Here is a 23,436-nt window from a genome sequence, read left to right as displayed (position 1 = left end):
CCTAACAACCACTTAACCTTTTATATAATATGGTACATATACTCAGCTCTGTGATTCTTTTCAAAGCAGAACCAAATGCATTGTACAATGAAAGTTTCAACCATGTAATTGGATCCGAAGCTGCACATAACTCATTACAAACAAAGATTTATTTCGTTTCAAGCCATTGTTTCCCTTCTAAACTATGTTTTCTATTTACTAGTACACTTGGTACAATCAAAAACCTGATAAAAAATTGTTCAAATAAGGCCTTTGAAAATAGTGGAATAAATTGCTTTTGGAGTGTCAAAATTCGTTCGAAGTACTTAATAAATTGCATGCTTATGATTAGTGCTTTTGATTTTTCTTCCTTATATACCACCTTGCCTCATAGTCTTATTAAGAAAAAATTCACACACCTCATTAGATGGTCATTTAGAAAAAGTCAGAATATTCAAACTCTTTTAGGTCATTTTTTTTATTAGCAACAAAGGGAGCTTCAGTCAATATATATAAACAATTCACCAACGTTTCATGGGAACTTCTGAAAGCATTTTTGAGTTATTTTTGAAAACTAGAAAATACCACCTTTTTCTAATGAATAAAATCCCTTAACTCAATAACATAAAATCTAAAATAATAAAAATCGAAAGGGAGTTAACAACAATAGATATAAACATTTCAGCAAAGTTTCATGAGAACTGCTGAAAACATTTTTGTGTTAATGTCTGAAAACTGGTAAATCCCCCCTTTTTAATTAATAAAACCCGTTAACTCGGAAACGTAAAATCTAAAATTTAAAAAAATTGAAAGTGACCTCATGTTAATAGATATAAACAATTCACCAAAATTACTTGCTTTGTGAAAGCATTTTTGAGATATTATCAGAAAACGGAAAAAAAAAACACTACCAATTTTATTGAATAAAAACCCATTACCCAGAAACTTAAAATTTTAAATTTATAAAAAAAAAAAGCAAAAAGGGAGCTCACGTCAATAGATATAAACAATTTCCCAAAGTTTAATGCAAATTGGTTAAAGAGTTTTTGAGTTAATGTCCGACATGTTGACAACAGACGGACAACAGTATACCATAATACGTTCCGTTAACGAGCGTATAAAAAATATTATAATATATTGAGTAGTAATTTAAACACATTCTAGATACATAAATTAATACTAAAACATAGTCATAGAAAATGGAATGCATTACAAAGGATTATATCCGTAATAAGAAATACTGATTGTCAAAGACCATAGTATTTTAATATTTCATTTACTGTTATCTGTTTTTGTCCATTTTAATTCCTTGTTATCTGTTATGAGCCAAATCAATTTGCTGTTTTGCTGTTATTGGGACCCCCCTTGCCCCCCCTCTTTAAGAGAGATATGTAATAAATCATGTAAGTTCTGAAGTACTGCCTACTGAGCTGATACTATCTTTGGGGACTGATAGAAGACCAGCAGTGGCATCGACCGTAGGTTGGTTCCCTCCGTAAAACATTCAGAACTGCCTTCGGAATATACAAAGTATTGTCAAGAATTTCAATAACGGCCGGACTAAACATTTTAACCATAACTTTAACCTGAAACTAGACAGACGGACGGACGAACGAACGGACGCACGGACCGGAAAACATAATGCCCCTAAATGGAGCATAAAAAATACCAACTCTCATATACACGACAACGGTACGTGAAAACGCCAAACGTCATTGGAAACTAGGACGTGGACAGTATAGTAAACAGACTTGAACATTGATATTATATAAATAACAAAAAAGAAATAGAGTTGTTATATAACTTCGAAACAAAGTTATATACACGTATTTATTGTATTCATTTAAATGATTTTTACAACTAAGAAACAAAATGCATTATCTGGTTTCCAGTGCCCTATGGTATAGTGTATCTTACATAATAAATACTATAATAATACGTAAGATACGATTGAATTCTATAACAAAATACAATTATATGTAATTAAATATTCAATCATTGTACAAAACGGCATAGAATATCAATTTGCCATACAAATTTGAATAATTATATAACAAAAAATATACGTAAGAACAACTGTCACAAAAAAAGGTATAGAAAGTAAAAGTGTGCTGGGAAAGAAAAACACGTAACTATAAGCGTGAAACAAGTTGAAGCAGGGGAACGATTATAAACAGAAATAGAAAGTGTTTAAAATTGTTAAAATAGCAAAAGAAGAATAAATGTGATAGATGTATCTCTTTGCTGATCGTATATATTTATAGCAACATCGACTGAATACATTAACCAAAACATCCATATACATTTGAATATTTAAAAAAAAATTAAAAGTGAAAAATATAATTATAATTCCATAAAGTAAGAATTTAAACGATATTGTATTGTAATCCATTCTGGATTAAAAATATTTCTTTGTTAAAATACTTATCTTAAAGCTTTAAAAATCCAAGATAAAAGGCCTATTTTTAGAAACTTTGAACAATTAAAAGTGAAATTGGTCTTTAATATTGACAATTAATGTCAATGCATATCTATCTCTAAAAATGATATTTTACCTTAACTTTAATTGTCACGATATAAAACTTTAAACACTTTTTTTTAATTTGTATTCATAAATCATTATTAACTTTTAAAACAAGACTTTGTACACCGGGCTAATGCTAAAAATATTTTACACGGATTTAAAATAAAAATCTAAGTTTAGAATTTCAATAATATATATTATACGAAAACCTATATAATTAAGAAAATGAAAATAAAGACAACTGTGTTCGTCTATACGCCTGAGCTTTTCATGTGTTGCTTCATATGTCAAAAAGTCCATGGCACTAAGGAAAGTGGACTAGTTAATTTTATAAAACACAACACATTTATGTTATTGTCATAGTTTTGCGGGATATTGATCTGTTTTGTATCTTTAATATATGCACCAGTATATTATGCCATTAACAACCAGTTTTTTAATGTATTATTGACAACAGCTTCTGATGCGATAGAGAGAGAAAGGCATTGTTTTTAAATAAAAACGTTTTTTGTTCACCATGCACCGTCTTTCAGAATTTTATTTTCGTTATATTGATATATTAGTAAACTGACACTTTTCATAATGAGAAAGAAGGAGATCAAATGTATTTCTAAGCGCTGCATGTTTAAATTGGTATAAGAAAATGTGGTATGAGTGCTAATGAGACAACTCTCGATTCAAGTCATAATTTGTAAAAAGTAAACCAGTATAAGTCAAATTACGACTTTCAACACGGAGACTTGGCTCCGCAGAACAGGACGCTATGAAGTTTGAACAGTGTATGTTATAAAACGGATTTTACAGAACTTGTTCATAAACGAAGTCGGTTTGAAAATATCATCAAACAAACTCAATGTTATCGCGGTCCCATTATATTTGGACTTCAAGCCGAGCAAAAGTAGATTTTAAGTAATATTCTTTGGTCAGTCTCTTTTATAAAACTTGGTAGTGAACACTGAATTATGCAAAACGTTGTATAATGGACATTTACAAATGTTTATAAAAGTGAAAAAAACATAACATATTTAAAAAAAAATAAAAAAAGGAAGTACAAATCAACATATCAAAATTACGATCTCTTCCACGTACGATGGTCAATCGCGAACATCACGTGAAAAGTCCAAAATCTCCCTGAGACCAGACAAGTAAACTATCAATAAATTGGTCATAGACGGAACCTTATCAGTAAAACATACAAGTTAGCCAAATGTTTAACAGACAAAATAAAAGACTATGAAAGGACAAAGATAATCACTTTCAACTTCAATAGTCTTGCCCCGAAACAAGACAAAACATTTTGACCATTTTCAAGCCTACAATCACAGTAAAGACCTTGGTAAATAGACCATCAAAAGATAAATGATAAATTTAATAAAATTTTACCATAAAACAACAAAAGTGAAAAATCATTGACAATTCAGAGTCATTTTTCTGAACCATCATGTGTGTGCTGTAACCGTGATACAGGTTACGACTACACACTAGTAACCTAATCAGTCATCTTAAAGAATTCACTACAGCGTGAGAAAGCAAGAACGACTTCCGACGAATCCGTAGAAGATGCCACTTTAAGCATTTCTATTCCGTATCTGAACTACATACGTTTACGTTCACCAATACTGAATATACACTAGCGAGCAATTGTTTCAAATCATTGTTTCTTTCCGTGAACTGGTCCAACAACTTTGTAAGTCTTTCTAAAGAAAGCATCAGTGACGCTCTGCGGTAAATACATCAGTATCGTGGCTCGAATGTATGTAAGCCAGTGAGGTACGTATCTACACTTCGGATCCTCTCTAGTGACAGCCTCTTCCATCTGATCGATCACCTCCTCAATGTTACTCCTAGCACGCTTCATCTGTTTTGATATTGTATCTAAAAACGATTCAAAATATTCTTCCCCATATACATCTTTTATCTCGGATGGTGTTTCTGCCCAGGATTTCCTATTTTGCGTAATAAGATATTCTTCTGATGCTATCGGAGTTCTAAAATTAGGTAATAACAATTAGGACAATTCACATGACAAATTTTTTTATAGTAAAAAATACAAGAAACAATAACAGATGGGTTTTTTTCTTGCTTCTTTGCTGCTATCCTCTTGTTTGATTTGTTGATCCCGTTTCAACCTTAGTCAATAAAAATGGTTCTTTTTCTTCTACATTGTTTGGACGTATTAAAGGGAGTTGCACTGGAGATTTATGGTTCAATAAGTTGTGGTTTTGAATCATTATATTTGTCATTATCACTTAATGAATAAGAGGACACACAATGTATAAATATCACTAAGACAGCAACACGTACAACAACACAGACGAACTAACAGAATTGACATTTAAGAAAAGAAGGCTTATAGTAATAACAACGAACATGGACTGTATACCATATGACAAACTTTTACAAAAATTGGCAAATTGTGAACAAAATCACCAATGGTGTGAAATCAAAGACGCCGATTAAAAATTCGATCTTTACGATGTACTAAACTCACTTGTATAATCCGGGTTCTACAGTAATGACCCGTACTCCAAACTTTGCCATTTCTTGTCTCAGACCATCAGAGAATGCAATACAAGCCTTTTTAGACATTGAATATGCAGCAAACGCCGGAACAGTGAATCGGCCTGCAATATAAAGTTAAAGATGTATTTTTTTCTTGATGGAAAAAGCGTTTGGAGAATCTATAGACATAGGAAGATGTGGTGTGAGTGCCAATGAGACAACTCTCCATCCAAATAACAATTTATAAAAGTAAACCATTAATTTATAGGTCAATTTATAAAAGTAAACCATTAATTTATAGGTCAATTTACGGCCTTCAACTAACTCCTTTGTCTTAGTCTTTGTACCTCCTTATTAAACAAACGGACGACAAACAAATTTATATCATAAAAGCTTTGAAAATCACAGATAAATTTGAACTTAGGTCATACGTATGTTTTTTAAATCATTATTTGGTTGAATTTTTTTTTTTAAATGGTTTCTATATCAATGAGTAGTTTACTAGTTTACTATACATAATTTGTAAAAAAAAATCCTCTTAATTGCGAATTCTATTTAAATAGTATGAATTTAAACAGCTACCGAAATTACTATTTATGTGGTACAGAATTTATTTTCGGGTACAATTGATATTTTCTTACGTTGGGGTTGTGTTTGTCTCGTCTCAAATTTATTAAAACATTGCAATAAAAGTATTGCGCGACTTTCACCTCTTACGACCTTTTTATTTTGAATGTATGTAGACTAGTTAACTTTTTGAGAGAAAAAAAAACAATTAAGCGAAATCCCTGTAGCAATAAAACAAATGGGAGGTGTCACAAACCTTTTAAATGGTTCAAATCTTCAACCTTGCTACACATTGCATAACTACTAATGATATTGTCTTTAGGGCCATGTATTTAAATAAAATCTATTTTAAGCACGATCTAAATTACGTGTTTTTTTTTTAAATAGGCCATGTTATATAATTTTTATAGTTTTCCTACATAAAACGTAGAAGTATGTTGAAACTGTTTAAATCCGTACTTCCAACTCCAAAAAAAAAAATCAAACTCATGCAGTTCTAAATCCATTCGTTTGCAGCTGTTTGGTTGGGTTTTTTTTTTTTCGCTTTTTCTTTTTGTCGCTGTAAATTGACTCGTGTCATGCCTTGTTATTTCTTCTAATTCGGGTGCTACTGCCCTATATATCTTTCACATTCAACAAAAATGCGTGGTCATGATATGAACACTCATGTCACAATATGTTTTGATTTTACTATCAGTAGAACTAATATCCTGCTATGTTTTGTATGCCTATCGATTTTGAGGAGATACTTAGTGTACTGGTTAAGGTCAAGTTACAGTAATTTGGGTCATGTCACAGATTGTATATATATTATTGCATATATACTGCGGCATGTTAAACTTAAGCCGAAAATCGAAAACAATAATAATTTTGTAAAAAACATTTTGAAATATTATTTTATGAATTATTTCAAATTGGATTTACAATTATAGAAAGAAAGAAAACACCTAAAATCGTGAAAAACTTTCTGAAATTTGTCTTACAATCATACTTTCTCAAAAAACAAACCATAAAGACTTTTTTTTCGTTTTGCAAAAATGTCTACAAAACGATGACACCTTCATAAGCAGACTATTTTCTGTTTATTTTTCATTAACTAGTTTAATTCTGATAACTTCTACATGTTTGACTAAACATGTACAAATAATGCATTTAATTTACTGTGCATCTCGGTGACTGGGATGTTCATCTGATTCTGATGGAAAAAATACTTATTGAGTGGTTCAGGGTGAATAAAATGCAAGCAAATCCTGACAAATTTCAAGTTTTGGCTGTTGGCAAAAAAACCTTTGAAAAGAACCCATCTATACATTCAAAATTCGAACCTCACTTGTGAAAAAACAGTAAAGTTATTAGGCATTGAAATAGACTACCAGCTAAATTTTGATGTTCATATCAGCTCAATCTGTAGGAAGGCATCACAGCAATTAAATGTTTTAAAACGTTTAGGTTCAGTTTTGGATAGACTTAGTAAACTTACTATATTTCATACTTTTATTCTTAGTAATTTTAATTTTTGCCCTTTGGCATGGCATTTTTGCACTGAGAAAAATTCCAAAAAACTAGAAAAGGTGCAGGAAAGAGCACTCCGTTTTGTGTATGAGGATTTTACCAGCTCCTACGAGGACCTCTTACTTAAAGCTAAGGTGCCCTCCTTGCAGATCAGACGGATAAGAACAATGGCTCTAGAAACTTTTAAAATTATAAACAACATAGCTCCTGTGTGCATACAAAATTTGGTGAATGTCAAAAAATCTAAATATTCTTTCAGGTATGTAAATATTCTTGAAATTTCACAGGTAAAGTCAACCCGTAACGGTAAAAAATCGTTCAAATTTGCTGCTGCTACTTTATGGAACAGCCTTCCAAACCATTTCAGGACTGAAAACAGTTTTTCACATTTTAAAAGTCTTGTTCAGTCCTGGAACGGTTTGGAATATCGCTGTTCTGCTTGCAGATAATTCGTGAGCTGTTTATTATGTATGCTGCTTTTGGTTGCTCTAGTCAAGCAGGTTTTACTTAATTCGAAAATTTGTTGCTTATTTTTATTGCATGCTATGTATGTGAGATTTCAACTTTGTATTACAGGTTGTTTTACATGTCAAAATGCACTGTTTTTATGTTATTTATATGTTTTTAAATTCGGTCAAAAGCTCCTTAGAGCTTGTGTTACTTATTTGTACTTATCAAAATCAAAATAAAGTTTTCTTATCTTATCTTATCTTATCTATTCATGGATTAAAACTAGAAACACTTTTTTTTAAATCGGGAAAAACGATCTTAAATCTGCACAAATACTGTACTGTGGATTAATTATTATTCGTTGGATACCAATTTTCGTCGATTTCGTGGATACAGGTGAACCGCGAAATTAAATGTTCAACGAATAACAAATTTTCTAAAGGCTTGTATGCTGACCTCGACAAAACCACGAAATTAAACATCCACGAACATGCAGGTGTTCTTTAATCCACGAAAATTGGTACTCAAAACAATAAATGGATCCACAGTATTATTAAGTTTACTGCGCATGTCGGGGACTAAAGGTTAAAACTAAAACACGTTAAAATGAAAACAAAACAAACCTTTAGACCAAATATGTTTATAATCATTTATTAAACACTGTAAAATTTGACAGCTGGTGTAATGATTTAAGCGAAATATATTTATCTAATGACAATTTTCAATTTATAACATATAAAGTACAATAAATATTTCTATAAATCCTTGATATGTCACGAATTAGAGTGTAGTTTAAATATATGCAGTGGTAACCATTCAATCTTCTTTAACATCAAATAAGTACAAATTATGAATGTGTTCTTGATATTTATCTGTGGTATAAATGAATTATGATAGGAAGACAAGCTCATTTATCGCACTCGATTGACCCTTAGGCCTAGTAACGTATGCAAGGTCACGTCTAACTAAATCGACAAAGGTAAGTATAGTCGCCCAAAAACATATATCGTTTTATTTTTATTATTATTGACCATCGAATTCAGTGTTTATTGATATACCAATGCTTGAAATGATTCGGCAGTTTAATCTTATTATGTTTTGGCTAAATAATTAATTGCAAAAAAGACGATTCTTCGTTATACTTCCAGGCTTTTCGGCTTTTAAAAACGGTGGAAATTTAACAACTTTCCAAAACAATAAGGGTTCGCTGGTATCGGTCGTTTCATTCAATACAATCGAGGAGAGTAAGCGTTTATTTCACCTTCAAAAGTGACAAAAAAATGTAAAACCTTAGTTTAAATGTGTAGAGTGTCAAATGAGTTTTTTTTAAATAGTAATCAGAGATGCAGTGATACAGGGCAGACACAACTATATCAGAGCACATTCTTTGGTGTCAATCTAATGGTGTTAAAGAGGAGAAAACTGGATGTGGTGTCAACCGAATGGTATTAAATGAAATTTTAAAAACTTTTTTTTTATATGTTAAAATCGTTTTTCTTGAGGACCTCAGGGGACAAATTTTCGAAACATAAACGGTTAAAAAGTCATATACATGCAAAAATAAGTTCTTTGACAATAAATTATATTTCCCACAGCTAAAACACTAATACTTAATTTCTTGACTGAAATTAATTTATCGTAAAAAACACATGTGTCCTTGCTCACAATTTGATAATTTTCTTGTATGCATTATATCTTACCTGCTAAACTGGCCACGTTAATTACTCTTCCCCCTCCCTGTCTCAGTCTTACCTGCTAAACTGGCCACGTTAATTACTCTTCCCCCTCCCTGTCTCAGTCTTACCTGCTAAACTGGCCACGTTAATTACTCGTCCCCCTCCCTGTCTCAGTCTTACCTGCTAAACTGGCCACGTTAATTACTCTTCCCCCTCCCTGTCTCAGTCTTACCTGCTAAACTGGCCACGTTAATTACTCTTCCCCCTCCCTGTCTCAGTCTTACCTGCTAAACTGGCCACGTTAATTACTCGTCCCCCTCCCTGTCTCAGTCTTACCTGCTAAACTGGCCACGTTAATTACTCTTCCCCCTCCCTGTCTCAGTCTTACCTGCTAAACTGGCCACGTTAATTACCCTTCCCCCTCCCTGTCTCAGTCTTACCTGCTAAACTGGCCACGTTAATTACCCTTCCCCCTCCCTGTCTCAGTCTTACCTGCTAAACTGGCCACGTTAATTACCCTTCCCCCTCCCTGTCTCAGTCTTACCTGCTAAACTGGCCACGTTAATTACTCTTCCCCCTCCCTGTCTCAGTCTTACCTGCTAAACTGGCCACGTTAATTACCCTTCCCCCTCCCTGTCTCAGTCTTACCTGCCCCTCCCTGTCTCAGTCTTACCTGCTAAACTGGCCACGTTAATTACTCTTCCCCCTCCCTGTCTCAGTCTTACCTGCTAAACTGGCCACGTTAATTACCCTTCCCCCTCCCTGTCTCAGTCTAACCTGCTAAACTGGCCACGTTAATTACCCTTCCCCCTCCCTGTCTCAGTCTTACCTGCTAAACTGGCCACGTTAATTACTCTTCCCCCTCCCTGTCTCAGTCTTACCTGCTAAACTGGCCACGTTAATTACTCGTCCCCCTCCCTGTCTCAGTCTTACCTGCTAAACTGGCCACGTTAATTACTCTTCCCCCTCCCTGTCTTAGTCTTACCTGCTAAACTGACCACGTTAATTACTCTTCCCCCTCCCTGCCTTAGTCTTACCTGCTAAACTGGCCACGTTAATTACTCTTCCCCCTCCCTGTCTCAGTCTCACCTGCTAAACTGGCCACGTTAATTACTCTTCCCCCTCCCTGTCTCAGTCTTACCTGCTAAACTGGCCACGTTAATTACCCTTCCCCCTCCCTGTCTTAGTCTTACCTGCTAAACTGGCCACGTTAATTACTCTTCCCCCTCCCTGTCTCAGTCTTACCTGCTAAACTGGCCACGTTAATTACTCGTCCCCCTCCCTGTCTCAGTCTTACCTGCTAAACTGGCCACGTTAATTACTCTTCCCCCTCCCTGTCTCAGTCTTACCTGCTAAACTGGCCACGTTAATTACCCTTCCCCCTCCCTGTCTCAGTCTTACCTGCTAAACTGGCCACGTTAATTACCCTTCCCCCTCCCTGTCTCAGTCTTACCTGCTAAACTGGCCACGTTAATTACTCTTCCCCCTCCCTGTCTCAGTCTTACCTGCTAAACTGGCCACGTTAATTACTCGTCCCCCTCCCTGTCTCAGTCTTACCTGCTAAACTGGCCACGTTAATTACTCTTCCCCCTCCCTGTCTCAGTCTTACCTGCTAAACTGGCCACGTTAATTACTCTTCCCCCTCCCTGTCTCAGTCTTACCTGCTAAACTGGCCACGTTAATTACTCGTCCCCCTCCCTGTCTCAGTCTTACCTGCTAAACTGGCCACGTTAATTACTCTTCCCCCTCCCTGTCTCAGTCTTACCTGCTAAACTGGCCACGTTAATTACCCTTCCCCCTCCCTGTCTCAGTCTTACCTGCTAAACTGGCCACGTTAATTACCCTTCCCCCTCCCTGTCTCAGTCTTACCTGCTAAACTGGCCACGTTAATTACCCTTCCCCCTCCCTGTCTCAGTCTTACCTGCTAAACTGGCCACGTTAATTACTCTTCCCCCTCCCTGTCTCAGTCTTACCTGCTAAACTGGCCACGTTAATTACCCTTCCCCCTCCCTGTCTCAGTCTTACCTGCCCCTCCCTGTCTCAGTCTTACCTGCTAAACTGGCCACGTTAATTACTCTTCCCCCTCCCTGTCTCAGTCTTACCTGCTAAACTGGCCACGTTAATTACCCTTCCCCCTCCCTGTCTCAGTCTAACCTGCTAAACTGGCCACGTTAATTACCCTTCCCCCTCCCTGTCTCAGTCTTACCTGCTAAACTGGCCACGTTAATTACTCTTCCCCCTCCCTGTCTCAGTCTTACCTGCTAAACTGGCCACGTTAATTACTCGTCCCCCTCCCTGTCTCAGTCTTACCTGCTAAACTGGCCACGTTAATTACTCTTCCCCCTCCCTGTCTTAGTCTTACCTGCTAAACTGACCACGTTAATTACTCTTCCCCCTCCCTGCCTTAGTCTTACCTGCTAAACTGGCCACGTTAATTACTCTTCCCCCTCCCTGTCTCAGTCTCACCTGCTAAACTGGCCACGTTAATTACTCTTCCCCCTCCCTGTCTCAGTCTTACCTGCTAAACTGGCCACGTTAATTACCCTTCCCCCTCCCTGTCTTAGTCTTACCTGCTAAACTGGCCACGTTAATTACTCTTCCCCCTCCCTGTCTCAGTCTTACCTGCTAAACTGGCCACGTTAATTACTCGTCCCCCTCCCTGTCTCAGTCTTACCTGCTAAACTGGCCACGTTAATTACTCGTCCCCCTCCCTGTCTCAGTCTTACCTGCTAAACTGGCCACGTTAATTACTCGTCCCCCTCCCTATCTCAGTCTTACCTGCTAAACTGGCCACGTTAATTACTCGTCCCCCTCCCTGTCTCAGTCTTACCTGCTAAACTGGCCACGTTAATTACTCGTCCCCCTCCCTGTCTCAGTCTTACCTGCTAAACTGGCCACGTTAATTACTCTTCCCCCTCCCTGTCTCAGTCTTACCTGCTAAACTGGCCACGTTAATTACTCGCCCCTGTCTCTGTCTCAGTCTTACCTGCTAAACTGGCCACGTTAATTACCCTTCCCCCTCCCTGTCTCAGTCTTACCTGCTAAACTGGCCACGTTAATTACTCTTCCCCCTCCCTGTCTTAGTCTTACCTGCTAAACTGACCACGTTAATTACTCTTCCCCCTCCCTGTCTTAGTCTTACCTGCTAAACTGGCCACGTTAATTACTCTTCCCCCTCCCTGTCTCAGTCTTACCTGCTAAACTGGCCACGTTAATTACCCTTCCCCCTCCCTGTCTCAGTCTTACCTGCTAAACTGGCCACGTTAATTACTCTTCCCCCTCCCTGTCTCAGTCTTACCTGCTAAACTGGCCACGTTAATTACCCTTCCCCCTCCCTGTCTCAGTCTTACCTGCTAAACTGGCCACGTTAATTACTCTTCCCCCTCCCTGTCTCAGTCTTACCTGCTAAACTGGCCACGTTAATTACCCTTCCCCCTCCCTGTCTCAGTCTTACCTGCTAAACTGGCCACGTTAATTACTCTTCCCCCTCCCCGTCTCAGTCTTACCTCCTAAACTGGCCACGTTAATTACCCTTCCCCCTCCCTGTCTCAGTCTTACCTGCTAAACTGGCCATGTTAATTACTCTTCCCCCTCCCTGTCTCAGTCTTACCTGCTAAACTGGCCACGTTAATTACTCGTCCCCCTCCCTGTCTCAGTCTTACCTGCTAAACTGGCCACGTTAATTACTCTTCCCCCTCCCTGTCTCAGTCTTACCTGCTAAACTGGCCACGTTAATTACTCTTCCCCCTCCCTGTCTCAGTCTTACCTGCTAAACTGGCCACGTTAATTACTCTTCCCCCTCCCTGTCTTAGTCTTACCTGCTAAACTGGCCACGTTAATTACCCTTCCCCCTCCCTGTCTCAGTCTTACCTGCTAAACTGGCCACGTTAATTACTCTTCCCCCTCCCTGTCTCAGTAAAGGTAAAGTTGCTTTAGTTACTCTAACCACTCCCAAAACGTTAACATCAAGTAGTTGTTGAAACTGTTCTACAGCACACCATTCTATTTCTTGAAAAACTGCAATGCCAGCGTTATTTACTACTGCCCATAGAACTGCAAAAATACAAGAGAGCTGCATTAATATTTAAATAAATGGGTCTATAAATAAAACGTGTGTAAGCATAAATAATGTCAACTTCATTGTTTTCGAGTAAAGAAACAACAGAGATATATCGAAATTCTTTTTCACGATTGTGAATCCTATCGACATTCTTATCATCAATTTTTGATACCTATCGGATTGCTTATTATCGATTGTGATTTCTACCGAGATACTTGTTATTAATTGTGATTACTTTTAACATTCTTATTTATCGATTGTGATTTCTACCGAGATACTTGTTATTAATTGTGATTACTTTTATCGATTGTGATCACTATTGACATTCTAACCATCTATTGTGATTTCTATTAACATGTATATTATCGATTTAAATTCACATCGACAAGCATATTGTCGATTAAGATTCTATCGATTAAGATTTATATCGACATGACTATACGCGATTATGATACCTATCGGCATTCAAATTATCGATTGTGATTCATATTAACAGTGAGAAACTATAATTTTTTTGGGGGAAATTGTAACTAAATTTATCGGTGTCGTATTATTTTTAACAATTAGTGTATGTTAAAAATAAATATCTTTTTTCTTATCGCTGCAAAATTTATCGAAATAACAGGCACTTGTTATCAAATAGAACGTTTCTATGTTTGTTGGCGTTTATATTTAAAGCAGTTCAGCGTTACTGCTGTTCCTTTGGTTTCCGCGTGTAGTTGATGTGTTACACTCAGTTTTGGTTTGTAACGAAGATTTGTTTCAGTTAAGACTAAGAACAACGGTATACTACTATTTCCTTTATAGTTTATATACGTCTACTGTTAGTAAATGACAGCAGTAGAAATACGCTGTTACTTCTAGAGTTATCCGAACCTGTCATTTTTTGGTAGAGACTGGAAAAAAAACATTTTGGAATTAATCTGTTCAATTTTGTGTGTTAATCGGTGGTTGGTGTGGTCTGTATGGAGGGGGTGTAGGGATCGGTGGTTGGTGTGGTCTGTATGGAGCGGGAGTAGAGATCGGTGGTTGGTGTGGTATGTAAAACTGGCAAATATTCTTGGTAATTTTGGTTATCCTTTTCATGTTTTACCATTGCCGTTCATCTTCTTTTTGACTTCTGCTATCATTCCTCTAACTTTCCAATCATCTGTCACATCTAGATGGACGATGTTTAATCTGTCAGAGCAGGACTCTTTCAGCTCACGGGCCCCTTCTCTGTCTGGGGCCAGACATCCAGCAAATACAATGAAACCTTTGGCATCTAGACGTCTGGCAAGTTTATTTCCAAATCCACTATCACAACCTGAAAACGTTAAAGCATTAATCAGTTTATTTATATTAAAGACTCATTGGTGGCCTTTGGCTGTTGTCTGTTCTTTCGTCGGGTTGTTGTCTCTTTGACATATACCCCATTTCCGTTCTCAATTTTATAGTATGAAAATAAACTGTTGACACAGTGTTATGTGTCGTATTTTGTTATTGATGGAAACATGATGATATTAAAGTTGCAATACTTTAACATGCAAGTCGTGCTATATATTCAGTCAAAGTACCACGACTGAAGGTACAGGGCCAAACAATCTCCATGAAAATACCAATACTCTTACCCCATTAAGTGGCATAATCACAAACTTTTACATGTAAACTTAGCAAAAATCTAGTAAAAAGTGATATGATATGAGTTGTGATGGGAAAAACGTAAACAGTGAAAATTGCAATTCTACTAGATAGTTGGTAAAAGCATTAATACATCTGGTTTGTTTCTGTTTTAAGAATTTGATAACTGCATAATCTGAAACCAACATTAAAATGAGAACTTATTACTTCTATCTACATTGAATATATAAGTTCTCTCACGGTTGAGATCTCGAATAGTAGATATGACACAATCTATGTCAAGGTTTTTTTTTTAAACAAACACGTCTGAAACATGAAAATAAATGTCTAGCTTTCTTCGACCCCTGTACCGACTATCAAAGAAAACAGTTCATTACAATGGAAATCTAACAAGTCTTTCATGTTTCAGTATATAGTGACAGTAGCATTCACATTGAAGTAAAATCCTGTTATCTATATGTTACCCATTTCTTTATCCGTTTTATCCGAAACGACACACATTGCAAATTCTCGCGCATATGTTATTATTTAATTTTCTTGTAAATTCTTTGAATGAAATATTTAACACTGAGAGTTAAATTTCAACAGTTAATTGATAAATGATAAAATGCAAGTACATAAAATTGGGAATAGAAATGAGGAAAGTGTTGGAGACATCAACCAGACCAAAGAGCAGAAAACAGCCCAATGCCAACAATGGTTCAACACAGCACTGTTTGCTAGTGAAAAAAATACGTGACTATATCATATGTGAAGAATAAAGGCACATATTACTTTAACCATTGTGCAATATGCATTTCTCACTGAATGTTAATAATGAATACGTCGGTTCCATAGGCGGATCAAGGGGGCCTGGGGTAATCAATTAAGCATGACTGGAGAGGCACCCCTTTAGGACAGTCAGTGTCCCCCTTTATAAAAAGTTCTGGATCCGCCACTGTTCGGTCGTCTATATCTAAAGTCATGTGGTCGTCAAAGGATAGATGAGGAACCTACAAGTATTCAATTTCCATAGCAGAAATGAACAATCGTTTCACTGATGTCTCCAGTGATATAATTTTGATTCTCATAAGAAAGTTTTGAGAGGTAGTTTTGCTTTCTATCAACGTGTTTTGATCAACTGTTTAAAAAAGAAATCTTAAAAGTTTTTAATAATATTTAATCTGATATTAGATCTATCACAGCATGGAAGATTACTTTCTCATTAGATCATATCTATAATATGACTTTTTTTGCCAAAACCTGTAAATTTTACTGATAAATGATAGCACTTGTAAATAGTTATTTGAAATGATCGTCTTCTAGTTTAAATTTCAGGAAGTCGGTTAAATTTCAGTCAATTAGTTGAAGTTTTACATGTTTTAAGGTGAAACGTGTCATCTTCTGAATATAGAATGTTAAGTGGATATACTTATCAAATATTTGAATGAAAACGAATCTTTTATTTCCGTTCGGACAATTTCTACTTTAACTAGGACGATGAAGTTTTACTGTTTATACCGGTGTTTTTTTCAGAAATAATCTTACTTTGTAATTTTTGTTCATGGTCGTTTGTGGTGCATTCAATACTACCACGTTCGGTCTAAATAGGGCCGTTCAGTCCATGGCATGACGAGAAAAGAAAAATTAAGATATCGAACAACACCATGTTTGCTTGGTTCGTTACCGTATGTGGCCTTTAGTGAGGCAGCTACCAAACCAAAATTGTGTTTACGTGTTTTAACCAGATGCTCCGCAGGGCGCAGCTTTATACGACCGCAGAGGTTGAACCCTGAACGGTTGGGGCAAGTATGGACACAACATTTAAGCTGTATTCAGCTCTAAATTTGGATTGTGATTAAATAGTTGACACAGCATAGGTTTCTGACACAGAATGAATGTGGTCTAATGACTTAAAATACTTTTTTTGCCTTTGAGCAATTCACTACGCTGTTGAATATTAATCCTCTCAAAAAAATGTTTGAAGAAATTTTCTTTTTATTTATGAAATCTGAAATGAGAAAAATTTAACCCCCCCCCCCCATTTTTTTTCACATCCCCCTTTCCCTTTTTCCAAAACTGATCTCAATTCAAATTTCTAATGGAGTTTGCAACAATAACTACTCATTTAAATACATCATAAAATATTAAAATGTAACAAAAGGTGCTTGTTATCACTGAATGGTAAAGATTGTTTTAATTTATCAGTTGGTAGTAAAAGTGAATATACATTGTATATTGTATAAAACAATGATTTAAGTTGAGTCAACTACTATTCTGGACAAAGAAAGATAACTCCGATCAATTGAAAATTTCTTGCTATTGCACAATATTGTGCAATTAGATATTTCTTGCTATTGCGCAATACTGTGCAATTGAAAATATTTGCTATTGCACAATACTGTGCAATTGAAGATTTCTTGCTATTGCGCAATACTGTGCAATTGAAAATTTCTTGCTATTGCACAATACTGTGCAATTGAAGATTTCTTGCTATTGCTGAATACTGTGCAATTGAAAAAATTTTGCATTGCACAATACATAATCTAATAATTTTGGATCCTGATTTGAACCAACTTGAAAACTGGGCCCATAATCAAAAATCTAAGTACATGTTTAGATTCAGCATATCAAAAAAGCTCAAGAATTCAATTTTTGTTAAAATCAAACTTAGTTTCATTTTGGACCCTTTGGACTTTAATGTAGACCAATTTGAAAACGGGACTAAAAATTAAGAATCTACATACACAGTTAGATTCGGCAAATTAAAGAACCCGAATTATTCACAAACAAAGTTCAATATTGGACCCTTTGGGCCCCTTATTCCTAAACTGTTGGGACCAAAACTCCCAAAATCAAACCCAACCTTCCTTTAGTGGTCATAAACCTTGTGTTTAAATTTCATAGATTTCTTTTTACTTAAACTAAAGTTATGGTCCGAAAACCAAGAATAATGCTTACTTGGGCCCCTTTTTGGCCCCTAATTTCTAAACTGTTCAGACCTTAACTCCCAAAATCAATTCCAACCTTCCTTTTGTGGTCATAAACCTTGTGTTTAAATTTCATTGATATCTATTTACTTATACTAAAGTTATTGTGCGAAAACCAAGAATAATGCTTATTTGGGGCCTTTTTTGGCCCCTAATTCCTAAACTGTTGAAACCAAAACTCCCAAAATCAATCCCAACCTTCCTTTTGTGGTCATAAACCTTGTGTCAAAATTTCATAGATTTCTTTTCACTTAAAAAAAAGTTATAGTGCGAAAACCAAGACAATGCTTATTTGGGCCCTTTTTGGCCCCTAATTCCTAAAATGTTGGTACCAAAACTCTCAAAATCAATCTCAACCTTCCTTTTGTGGTCATAAACCTTGTGTCAAAATTTCATAGATTTCTATTCACTTAAACTAAAGTTATAGTGCGAAAACCAAGAAAATGATTATTTGGGCCCTTTTTTGGCCCCTAATTCCTAAACTGTTTGAACTAAAATGCCCAAAATCAATCCCAACCTTCTCTTTGTGGTCATAAACCTTGTGTCAAAATTTCATAGATTTCTATTCACTTAAACTAAAGTTATAGTGCGAAAACCAAGAAAATGCTTATTTAGGCCCTTTTTTGGCCCCTAATTCCTAAACTGTTTGAACTAAAATGCCCAAAATCAATCCCAACCTTCCTTTTGTGGTCATAAACCTTGTGTCAAAATTTCATAGATTTCTTTTTACTTAAACTAAAGTTATAGTGCGAAAACCAAGAAAATGCTTATTTGGGCCCTTTTTGGCCACTTATTCCTAAAATGTTGGGACCAAAACTCTCAAAATCAATCCCAACCTTCCTTTTGTGGTCATAAACCTTGTGTTAAAATTTCATAGATTTCTATTCACTTTTACTAAAGTTAGAGTGCGAAAACTAAAAGTATTCGGACGACGACGACGACGACGACGACGCAAGACGACGACGACGACGCCAACGTGATAGCAATATACGACCAAAAAATTTTCTATTTTTGCGGTCGTATAAAAACGTATACGTCCTTTGACATTAATTGACGGTGTCTGCAACCCAGTACAAAATTATTACTTAGTACGTACATTAATGCTTCATAGGACTCATCAGTCGTGTTCGAAAAAAACCAGTTCTAAAACCAATTCAATTATGAAATTGAAGATCATTGCAGAAAACAAAAATTTTACTCAATTAACGAGCTTCTTAAACAGTAATTTCCGATTGCTATGCAAATAAATGTACTACATACACAATTCAGACGAGAGAAAAGCAAACAATGAATCAAGTCTGTATACGATCTGTAAAGCTATGGTCGACTGACAATTACGACTGCCATTAAATGATGATGATTGATCGCTGTGGTAACGTCCAGTGGCAAATTAATAGGCATATATATTCCGGACGCGAACATGTTAATGTAAAATGCATATCAACCTTGTTGAGCCGAATATTTTTTGCAATTACTACTTTTATATACCGCGTTCTTAGCGAAAAAGCAGCAAAAACAAATGTTAAAGTCTATGATTAGACGCACTGCGTTTGAATCCACGGCCTCATTCACTCAAGGCGAACACGCTAGCACGAGAACACTGAGGCAATGACTGTCATTTGAAAAAAGGGTATGCTTTTAAAGGGTTTTGACAATTGTCTGTAACTTGTCACCTATATGGATTCCTTAGATGTTTTGTATTTTGATGTTATATATATATGTTATATTTGTTATTCTCGTGGGATTTTGTCTATGTGTGTTACATTTTAGTGTTATGTCGTTGTTCTCCTCTTATATTTAATGCGTTCCCTCGGTTTTAGTTTGTTACCCCGATTTTGTTTTTTGTCCATGGATTTATGAGTTTTGAACAGCGGTATACTACTGTTGCCTTTATTTGTATGAGGTCTACAGCATACATAGAGCATAACAACCAAGTATTTACATCTTGGCCACGACGCAAAGCTAGAAATTATCAATTAATCCTTGTATCTATAAGGTTCAGTTACAAAATCCTTGCCTGAATAATTTACCAGTTATACTTTGATTACTCTTTGTAACCGATCCTACCATTAAGCAGTTAATTGGTCTTACGTGTTATATTTTTACCTCACGCAATTATTGAATGAACTTACATAATACTTTAGTAACAAAGTAGTAAACCACATTATTGGTTATACCACAAAAGATCTTAAAACATAGCGGAAGAACATCCTTGTCGAGTTAGTAAACAGAAGCTGTGTATCATGTAATCGCCAAACAAATATTTCAAATTTTAACGGATTTTGTTTGTCAATGGTCTTTCAGTGTCATTTATTTCTGACGTCTGCCACAAGAAACCAGCAGGAAGTTATTATATTTTAATTGTACAGCGAAAGATGATTAAACTAATTTCGTGGAAAATTTATACCCAATTAAAATACATTATAAAATTAAACGGCTGATTAACCATCATATTTACCGCACGATTAACAAAACAGCGCAGCCAGTATAAATTTTTAATTGCAGCTATGCGTGCATGTAACTCGCCAAAATGTGCCTTGATCCCTCAAATGAAATTGGTTTTCATAATCTAATTTACCTCCAAATGTCTGCTGACCCGAACAATTGTGTTTATTCCTTCCAGCGTTTTAAACCGTCTGGCTAATAACAGTTTAAAAATAAAATAACTTGGATACAACACAAAGTCATATAAAAGTGTTAAGTTCTTTTTTGTTATGAATTACACTGCGTTTAAAAATACGCCCAAAAATGTTATAAATACATTTGATAGATTTGATCGTTTGAGAATCTTTAACGAACCATGGGTAAATGTATTGTTCGTACCCAAAAAACAAAAATAACGTCTTTATTGATTGAATTTCTAGTGTTTATGACTTTGTTAGCATCCGTTTCTCAAAATATTACCCAGAATGCATTAGATACTGGAGCGGGAAATTAGGCTAGCCAACAGCATATAAAACTTTAAAACTAAGATTGGCCTAAATTACGTAAAAACATAGGATAATCTATGATCAGATAAAAAAAAATACCAAAGGAGTTTTCAAATTCAATGTATTCTTTTTGAAAATTTTGAACTAAACATTATAGAGTTGAATTGAAAATAGTTTTTTTTTAAATATATTTTTGGAAGTGATTGTCACAGACTTTGGTGTTGTTTAAATCGGTTAGATATACATCATATGTATTAATGTTTTAAAGGTATTTTAAAGCAACTATTGAACTGTATAGCAACATAAAGACAGAGCTCATTGTCAGTATTTTGAGCTTTATGTCATGAGCTCGACCTTTTAGTATAATCTGTGTGTGAAGAATGGTGCAAAGATATACTTTCATTTTTTTTTTTAAAGGAGTTTTGAATAATGTTTATTTTTGTATGATAAACCATAATTTTATGTTCATAACAACTTTGCTCTGTATACATTTCGACTATAATTATGATAAAGTGTAAACTAACCGACTTTGTTACATATACAGAAATAAAGATTAATTATAGCCTGGGATCCTGACTAACTGATCGACGCGATGCAGAGGTTGACTTATTAAATCGAGCGACGCGTTCAAAGGTTTCCGATGAACCCGAAGATACCTGTTTTTCTGTACCATATTCTTCTGCAACTTACTTATTCGTGCATGCAAGGAATTTACAATGGCAAATCAATACTAGTATAAATAAAGGCAACAGTAGTATACCGCTGTTCAAAACTCATAAATACATGGACAAAAAACAAAATCGGGGTAAAAAACTAAAACCGAGGGAAACGCATTAAATATAAGAGAACAACGACACAACATTAAAATGTAACACACACACACAAAAACAGAACCGGACTAAGCATTATACCAAATCCTTTGAGAATAACAAATATAACATCAAAACCAAATACATGAATTTGGGATAGATAAGTACCGTGACACGTCTTATAGTAATGTGAATTTACACTAAAAAATAAGAGAAAACAAACGACACAACGGAAACACAACGTTAAAATGTAACACACACAGAAACGAACTATAATATAACAATGGCCATATTCCTGACTTGGTACAGGGCATTTTTAAAGGAAAAAATGGTGAGTTGAACCTGGTTTTGTGTATAAGATACTGTTAGAAAATAACCTATCTTTTCCATTTCAGATTACAAAATTTTTCTTCATAGTTTTATACGTTTCATGTTTAGGATAAATTAACAATACAAAAGGAGAAGGATGAGATATTTGACCATGTTTACATGGCGAATAATTTGGTTTCTAAATTCATTAATAGGTAACTCTTCCATCTTGATAATATGTCTATAGGGGTCTAGACAAATTAAATTTTAACAGTAAAACTAATTTAACATATATAAATAACTTTTTTGCAGTTTTAATTAAATTGACACGCGTATTGCTGGTGTGAAAATGGAACTCGATTCTCGTAGCAACAAAATTTTCGCTTTCTGTTCTGAAAGCTATTAGATAAAATTAAAAGCCGATTGGATACTGAGTTAATGAATGACAAAGACTAGTGTTCGGATGGGTTATTTGTTCACTTTTCGTAAAATAACTGAAAGTCAATATAATCTCTATATCGTTTCTGCTTTAAGTAAATTGGCAATGTCGATTTTGAGACGTGCGCAGCAAATAGTTGGTTTTATAAACTCTAAACATTCTGAAAGTTGGTATAGGTGATGACAATTGGTATGAATGACTTCATTCAAAATCGTCTTCTATATGATGTTAATACAATTGCTAATGATTTTATTTCAATTTGTAATGATAAAAAAATCCTATCATTAATGCATTTTAATAACTATTAGATCGACAACTCACCTGTAATAATAACTATCTTGTTAGCGGGTGAAACATATCTTCCCTTTTCAGGTAGCAATAGAATGCAAGCACCAATAAAGCACAAACCAGACCACAGAATACCTATATCCAATTTCCATAACAGAAGAGAAACTACTAATAACGCATATCCAAGCTTTGTGTACATATTGTTATTAAAGACTCCCTTCCGTCACCATTTTATAAATTAATCTTTACCTGGGTTTAAACTTCACTCCAATTATCCTATATGTTTACACTATGACGTTCTACCTTGAAGGGTGATTTTCACAGGTCAATAAACTTACAGTACTATATGTTGTTAAATACTTTTATATAAAGATTCTACTATGTTACAACGTAAGAGATAAGAAAAACACACCATGCCGTGAATCCTATGGGTTTACTAACTTGATTAGTTTTTCTATTTGTAAATGCATCTGTTTTGATATATCTTGTTTTGTATCAAAACAAACACGAACTTGGTAATATACCTGTATTTCACTTAGGAACGTAGAAATGAGAGAAAGTTGGATATCAGTAATCACGTTCAGACATATATTTGTGAGCGATATAGAAGTTATGTAAACATGCACTATTTGCTAACTATTAAATGCATTTTAAACGCATATAATTGGTATTTTTGTCACATAAAAAAATGTTGGCTACACACGTGGACTAAAAAGTGAGAGGCAGGAATAATTTCGCGTGAATATTTTCTACGTTGATGTATTGTGCAAACGTGCTTTGATTACTAACTATTAAATTTATG

The 23,436-nt window shown here is 35.1% G+C and overlaps 1 protein-coding gene across 1 annotated transcript; it reads right to left on the bottom strand.

The window, feature by feature from the left end:
* Positions 1-1,766: 1,766 nt before the first annotated feature.
* LOC139489312 (17-beta-hydroxysteroid dehydrogenase type 6-like) lies at positions 1,767-23,067 on the bottom strand. Its single transcript, XM_071275595.1, has 5 exons — positions 22,668-23,067; positions 14,364-14,576; positions 13,081-13,263; positions 4,995-5,127; positions 1,767-4,491 (listed from the first exon to the last, which is right to left on the bottom strand). The coding sequence occupies exons 1-5, from the start codon at positions 22,831-22,833 to the stop codon at positions 4,155-4,157; spliced, it is 1,032 nt and encodes a 343-aa protein (XP_071131696.1). The 5' UTR covers positions 22,834-23,067; the 3' UTR covers positions 1,767-4,154.
* Positions 23,068-23,436: the final 369 nt, after the last annotated feature.

The sequence above is a fragment of the Mytilus edulis genome, chromosome 9, assembly GCF_963676685.1.
Source record: "Mytilus edulis chromosome 9, xbMytEdul2.2, whole genome shotgun sequence".
Lineage (NCBI taxonomy): Eukaryota > Metazoa > Mollusca > Bivalvia > Mytilida > Mytilidae > Mytilus > Mytilus edulis.
The sequence above is the reverse complement of the archived record's forward strand: the minus strand, read 5'-3'. Positions and strand labels throughout refer to the sequence as shown.

What these genes read in the sequence shown, in the direction of transcription:
- LOC139489312 (XM_071275595.1), bottom strand. Translation starts at nt 22,833, where the DNA reads ATGTACACAAAGCTTGGATATGCGTTATTAGTAGTTTCTCTTCTGTTA. An exon ending in TAACGTGGCCAGTTTAGCAG is followed by an intron (nt 5,128 to 13,080) that starts GTAAGACTGAGA and finishes TTTATATTGCAG; the next exon opens with GCCGATTCACTGTTCCGGCG. An exon ending in GTAGAACCCGGATTATACAA is followed by an intron (nt 4,492 to 4,994) that starts GTGAGTTTAGTA and finishes ACCTAATTTTAG; the next exon opens with AACTCCGATAGCATCAGAAG.